Here is a 6493-nt window from a genome sequence, read left to right as displayed (position 1 = left end):
CCCACCCCTCCCCTACCCATCCCTCCCCTACCCATCTCTCCCTACCATCCCTCCCCTACCCATCTCTCCCCTACCCATCCCTCCCCTACCCATTTCTCCCCTACCCATCCCTCCCCTACCCATCCCTCTCTATCCATCCCTCCCTTACCCATCCCTCCCCTACCCACCCCTCCCCTACCCACCCCTCCCTTACCCATCCCTCCCCTACCCATCCCTCCCCTACCCATCCCTCCCCTACCCATCTCTCTCCTACCCATCTCTTCCCTACCCATCCCTCCCCGACCCATCCCTCCCCTCCCCTTCCCTCCCCTACCCATCCCTCCCCTACCCATCTCTCACCTACCCAGCTCTCCCCTCCCCTATCCATCCCTCCCCTACCCATCCCTCCCCTACCCATCCCTCCCCTACGCATCCCTCCCCTACCCATCTCTCCCCTACCCACCTCTCCCCTACCCATCTCTCCCCTACCCATCCCTCCCCTACCCATCTCTCCCCTACCCATCCCTCCCCTACCCATCCCTCCCCTACCCATCCCTCCCTTACCCATTCCTCCCCTACCCAACCCTCCCCTACCCATCCCTCCCCTACCCATCCCTCCCCTACCCATCCTTCCCCTACCCATCTCTCCCCTACCCATCCTTCCCCTACCCATCCCTCCCCTACCCATCCCTCCCCTAACCAACCCCCCCTACCCATCCCATCTCTCCCCTACCCATCCCTCCCCTACCCATCTCTCGTGCTCCCTCTCCACCGCTCATCCCCTTTCCACTTTCCCCTCCCCCTCTCCCCCTCCCCATCTCTCCCCTCCACATCTCTCCCCCTCCCAATCTCTCCCCTTCCCATCTCTCCCCTCCCCCTCCCATGTCTCCCCTCCCCTCATCACTTCCCCTCCCCCTCTCTTCCCCTCCCCATCTCCCTGTCCCCTCCCCCCTCTCCTCTCCTCCCTATTACAATTATTTGTAACATTATTTTATAGCATAACGTATCGTCTGTTAGAAAATAAATGTTTACCCTGTCAGTAAACTACAATTTACAACAAGTGAAGGGCATTCGGCCCATCACGTCTGTTCAGGGCTGTAAGTAACTTATTGACGATTCTGCCATACTTTCATTTTCCCTTACATAGGCCTATTAACTGTGAATAAATGAATCCATAAACAGTTGTTTGTCCTAGTTACTGCCTTCCGAAGAGCAACTTTAACAACAGCAAGGTTTTATTTACGTGTGCTGGGATTGAAACTTTCCTTTAGTTCCTGCGTCAAGTCTGCAGAAGCCGTCCACTTGATAAGGGAAGCTCCGCTCTCTCTGTCTCTTCCCAATTTCTCTTTCACTATCAAGAGGCCAGATAAGAAGATGAATTCTTGCGCCGTCTGAGGATTTCCACACAGCCGGCAGCGAAAACGAGCACGTACGTCCCACTGCTTTTTGGACGCTTTCGATCAAAGGGCAGCTCCAACTAAAACCGCTTTGAAGCTGATAACAAGCAGGGTGGCGGATTGTGTGTTTGTGGGAGGGAGGCAGGCCAGCCGGGCTGAGGGTGCTGCTGGTGGGGGTGTTCTGCTGCAGTTGGACCCGGGCTTCACGCTCTGTGTGTTTGTGTATAGAGGCCACTGTAGGACAACAAATTAAGTTTGGATCCAGCCAGCCAGCCCCTCCGTCAGTCGAAATGTGCCCGAGGCGATCAATTACCGGAATGGAGCCCGGTGAGTGATCACAGCTCACAACAAGTACAGAGAGTGAGGGTGAGGGGGGGGGGGGAGGTGAGTGAGGGGGGGGGGGGAGGTGAGTGAGGGGGGGGGGGGGGGAGGTGAGTGAGGGGGGGGGGGAGGTGTGAGGGGGGGGGAGGTGAGTGAGGGGGGGGGAGGTGAGTGAGGGGGGGGGAGGTGAGTGAGGGGGGGGGGGGGGTGAGTGAGGGGGGGGGAGGTGAGTGAGGGGGGGGGAGGTGAGTGAGGGGGGGGGAGGTGAGTGAGGGGGGGGAGGTGAGTGAGGGGGGAGGTGAGTGAGGGGGGGGGAGTGAGGGGGGGGGAGTGAGTGAGGGGGGGAGAGTGAGGGGGGGAGAGTGAGGGGGGAGAGTGAGGGGGGGAGAGTGAGGGGGGGGAGTGAGGGGGGGAGTGAGGGGGGTGAGGGGGAGGGGGGGTTGAGGGGGAGGGGGGGGTGAGGGGGAGGGGGGGTGAGGGGGAGGGGGAGGGGGGGGTGAGGGGGAGGGGGGGTGAGGGGGAGGGGGGGGTGAGGGGGAGGGGGGGGGAGGGGGAGGGGGGGGTGAGGGGGAGGGGGGGTGAGGGGGAGGGGGGGTGAGGGGGAGGGGGGGGGGTGAGGGGGAGGGGGGGGGGTGAGGGGGAGGGGGGGGTGAGGGGGAGGGGGGGTGAGGGGGAGGGGGGGAGTGAGGGGGGGTGAGGGGGAGGGGGGGAGTGAGGGGGGTGAGGGGGAGGGGGGTGAGGGGGGTGAGGGGGAGGGGGTGAGGGGGAGGGGGGGTGAGGGGGAGGGGGTGAGGGTGAGGGGGAGGGGGGTGAGGGTGAGGCGGGAGTGAGGAGGGTGAGGGGGGTGAGGGTGAGGGGGGTGAGGGTGAGAAGGGGTGAGGATGAGGAGGGGTGAGGGGATGAGGGTGAGTGGGGGTGAGGGTGAAGGGGGAGGGTGAGGGGAGGGGGAGGAGGGGGAGGGTGGTGAGGATGAGGGGGGTAAGGGGAGGGGGGTGAGCGGGGGTGAGGGTGAGGGAGGGGGTGGGGGGTGAGGGAGGGGGGTGGAGGGTGAGGGAGGGGGGTGGGGGGTGAGGGAGGGGGTGGGGGGTGAGGGAGGGGTGGGGGGTGAGGGAGGGGGTGGGGGTGAGGGAGGGGGGTGGGGGTGAGGGAGGGGGTGAGGGAGTGAGGGAGGGGGTGGGGGGTGAGGGTGAGGAGGAGTTGAGAGGGAGGAGGATGCGGGAGGGGGTGAGGGGGAGGAGGAATCGGGAGGGGGTGAGGTGAGGGGGAGGGGGTTGTTGAGGGGGGTGAGGATGCGGGAGGGGGTGAGGTGGGGGGGGTAGGGGTGAGGTGGGGGGGAGTAGGGGTGAGGGAAGGGAGGGCAGGGGTGAGGGAAGTGGGTGGGGGGGGGGGGGGGGGGGGGGTGAGGTGAGGGGGTGTCCTGTGCGTCTTTGTGCTCTCCTTCCAGTCCTGGCCGCTGAGATGTTGACGGAATGGGCTTGAACACCCATTCAACTGTCAAACTTGTCAGCGGAAATGATGAGTTTAGCTTTTTTTTTTCCACGCATGGATTTCCTTCCTGAAACAGCGAGGTTTTAGACAACATGGGTGAGCGAGAGAGTGAAGAATTCTGCTGCAGGTACACAAGCTTGTTACCCGTCCGGGGCCAAACATGCTGGGTGTGTGGCGGGTGCTGACAGCGGGGCCCAGCCCCCCCACCCTCGGGCTCCCCGGGCTCAGGGAGGGTTCCAGGCAGGCAGACTGCCGCCCAGCTCAGCCGCCCGCGTGGGGCAGGCTCTGCTCCCCAGCAACAATGTTATCTTACAAGTGAAGGTTTCAGCTTGCTTTTTTAAATGTAAAAGTTTCGATCCCTTACACATAGCAGTCGTGCCGAATGTTTTACAGTGTCACGTTTTAAATTCCCTGTTGTGTGTGTGTGTGTGTGTGTGGGGGGTGGGGGGGGGGGGGTGTATGTAGTTAGTGCTCGGGGCTCGCTTGCAGTGGCTCACGCGCGTTCTGTGCCTGACTGAAGCACCACATGGTGGTGTTAAAGCAATGTTTGGAACTCCTGCCCTCCCCGCTCACATCGTTTCTCAGAACGCCAGGCACCACTGCTGTCGATGTTTTTATTTACTTTGATGGATGGAAACTGTGGAGTGCTGAAATGTTCAAAGGCTCGGATGTCCCCGTGGGTTCAAAACGTGGAAGAGTGCAACTTCAAGATTGGCAGGTTAATAATGGTTCAACTAGGACAGATATATATGGATCTCATAATTTTTCATCGCAGTTAGCAATGATAAAACTTGCTTGGGCTGTTAAGTTAGAGGGAATCAGGCGCTCGTATCCCTTTGAAGTCAGCTTAAGAAAAGAGCCGTGTTGGTGCCTGTTGAGAGACATTCCGGCAAATGGTAGTTAGTACCGTGACTGGTTTAGCAATCGGCTGGTGCTCGGATTCCATGATCACCTGCTCTGCCGCTGAGAGTTCCACGGTAGTCTGCACCTATTAGTTAGTGCACACGAAGGTCTTGTGTGAATGTTATGTAAATGTGACACACAGCATTGGTATTCTTGAATTCTATATTGCATTTCATGAGATGCGGTCAGCCAGTGTACTCGTTGCAGAATGTGTTATATAAATGGGCTTGTGCAACTTGGACCACTTAATCCACTTACGAACTTCTGTTCAAAGCCTTTGGCTAAAGGATGGCCCTGGATAGGAAGCAACACTTGGTAAGAATGCTGAGTCATCTATGGGCTGTCAAGTCTGATAGAAGGATCAACAAAGAGGCCATGGAAGGGGATCCAGCAAAAATATTCACAAACATGTCCACACCTAACTTTGGTAATGATCTTTAGATGCAGCACGACCTAGTGTGTATGTACACATTTTGGGCTTTAAAGTGACTCTGGAGCTTGAATTGTTTAGTCTTTGCAAAATTGATATCTTAATATAGGGTACCAACAAAGACTCATGACCAAGGTGTTATCGTACATAATCCGCTCACACAGCACTAATTAGTTTCATTTTTAGGCCACAGCACTTAACAGCATTAAAAAGTATAGATTTTATACTGATCTAAAGCTTTATAATTTATGTGTGCAGTAACTTTATTTTGATAATTTATCTTTGTTTTTTTTTGTCCAGTTGACGTGAATTTCTAATCTGATTTGGTCGACAGTAGGGATATGTTTTTGTGACACTGTTAATCGCTTTAAAATACTGGGGCTGTTTCAGGTTGCTTCAGGAGCAGAGCAACACAAAATACAGCCAGCAGAATGGGATGACCTTGTGCATTGGTGTCCAAACTACTGGACCCCTGTGTTTGTGAGGCCTGATAATGGGAATTATCAAAAACTGGAGCCACTTGTTTCATTTTTATTTCTTATTTGCAGGTTTTATCCTGTTTGAATTTTGCATGCCCGGAGGTTTGCAAAAGCCTCTTCTGTGCGCTGTTTCGTTCATAGATGAACCCTAGGTTAGAACACTAAGATTATGTTGATAGCTAAAAGTTGAAATTAACATTGATTTTCAACTTTTGATGTGGTTAGTTAGGCTTCATGGTATGTAATAAATGTTAAAAAAAACAGGGACAGAAACAGACTGTGAGAGCTAGAAATACTCATCAAGTCAGGCACATCATTCATGGAGAAATGCAAAATCAACTTTTCGGACAGTTACCCTACACCAGACTGAGGTTGTGTTGCATTCTCTGACAGAAGTATTTTAGAGACTGAGGTTTGTGAGCAATTGCAAATTTAATGGTCCAGTAAATCCACTTGGTATGCTACACATTCAATTGTTAATTAAAAAATATACACAGGGGAACAAAAATCCCAAGTCCAATTCCTACTGATTAATTACAGCAAAATGAAATTGTTATTTACACAGTATTATTGCATTTGAAAATCATATTACTTTTTTCTTCTCTTTATTGTATGCATGAATTCTAAGTGACCCAATGCAGTTGGAAGAAGATAAGAGCACTTGGCGATACACAGCTCAAGTGGTCAGATTTTCAAGGGCAGTGCCATTGTTTTTAGAATAGACTGTTTGATTATTGAAATCTCTTCAGCTGCTTGATGCTTTGATCCATTAGTCTCAGGCCTGATTAATTTGATCAGAGTTTGGTGGGATGCAAAGCAGGCCACTTAGTAATAACACATCATTCCACCTGAGGTGAAGGATAAAAGTCTATACAAACTATCTGCAAATGTGTAATAATTTATGCATTGACATGAACTGTGTACGTAACCTTCAGTTATTTTTACAATGGAATTTCCTAGATTATTCTTACTGCATTGAGCAATAGTGGTTAGCACTGCCCCCTCATAGTGTCAGGGACCCGGGTTCGATTCCATCCTCTGGTAACTGTCTGTGTGATGTCTGCACATTCTCCCCGTGTCTGCATGGGTTACCTCCGGGTGCTCCAGTTTCTTGCTACAGTCCAAAGATGTGCAGGTTAGATGAATTGGCCATGCTGAATTGCCCCTTAGTGTCCAAAGGTTAGCTGGGGTTATGGGATAAGGTGGGGGATTGGGCCTAGGGAGGTTGCTCTTTCAGAGGGTCGGTGCAGACTGGATGGAACAAATGACCTCCTCCTGCACTGTAGGGATTCTATGTCTCTGTGATAATACAACAAAATATAAACTTCCACGTTACTGCAGCTTGCTTGCATATTAACAACATCTAGTCAGAAACTAACTAGTAAATTTGGGAACAAAAACTTGCTATATTAGAGTACTGATAATTTAAAAAATAATCTTTATTGTCACAAGTAGACTAACTGCAATGAAGTTACTATGGAAAGCCCCTAGTCGCC

At 53.3% G+C, this 6493-nt stretch overlaps 1 protein-coding gene across 5 annotated transcripts in view; it reads left to right on the top strand.

Moving 5' to 3' along the window:
* The first annotated feature begins 1247 nt into the window (after window positions 1–1247).
* sh2b3 (SH2B adaptor protein 3) overlaps window positions 1248–6493 on the top strand; it is a 242067-nt gene continuing 236821 nt past the window's right edge. The window contains exon 1 of one of the 5 annotated variants that reach the window (XM_038787557.1): window positions 1248–1408. Coding sequence is in view for 2 of the 5 variants with exons in the window: in XM_038787346.1 (XP_038643274.1) it covers window positions 3712–3903 (192 nt within the window). In the remaining 3 variants the exon portion in view is untranslated. Of the gene's footprint in view, window positions 1409–1482; window positions 1704–3129; window positions 3313–3683; window positions 3904–4127; window positions 4404–6493 lie in introns of those variants that run through there. The other 4 variants (XM_038787581.1, XM_038787483.1, XM_038787346.1 and 1 more) reach the window with 4 other exon arrangements.

This window comes from Scyliorhinus canicula, chromosome 1, assembly GCF_902713615.1.
Source record: "Scyliorhinus canicula chromosome 1, sScyCan1.1, whole genome shotgun sequence".
Lineage (NCBI taxonomy): Eukaryota > Metazoa > Chordata > Chondrichthyes > Carcharhiniformes > Scyliorhinidae > Scyliorhinus > Scyliorhinus canicula.
The sequence above is the reverse complement of the archived record's forward strand: the minus strand, read 5'-3'. Positions and strand labels throughout refer to the sequence as shown.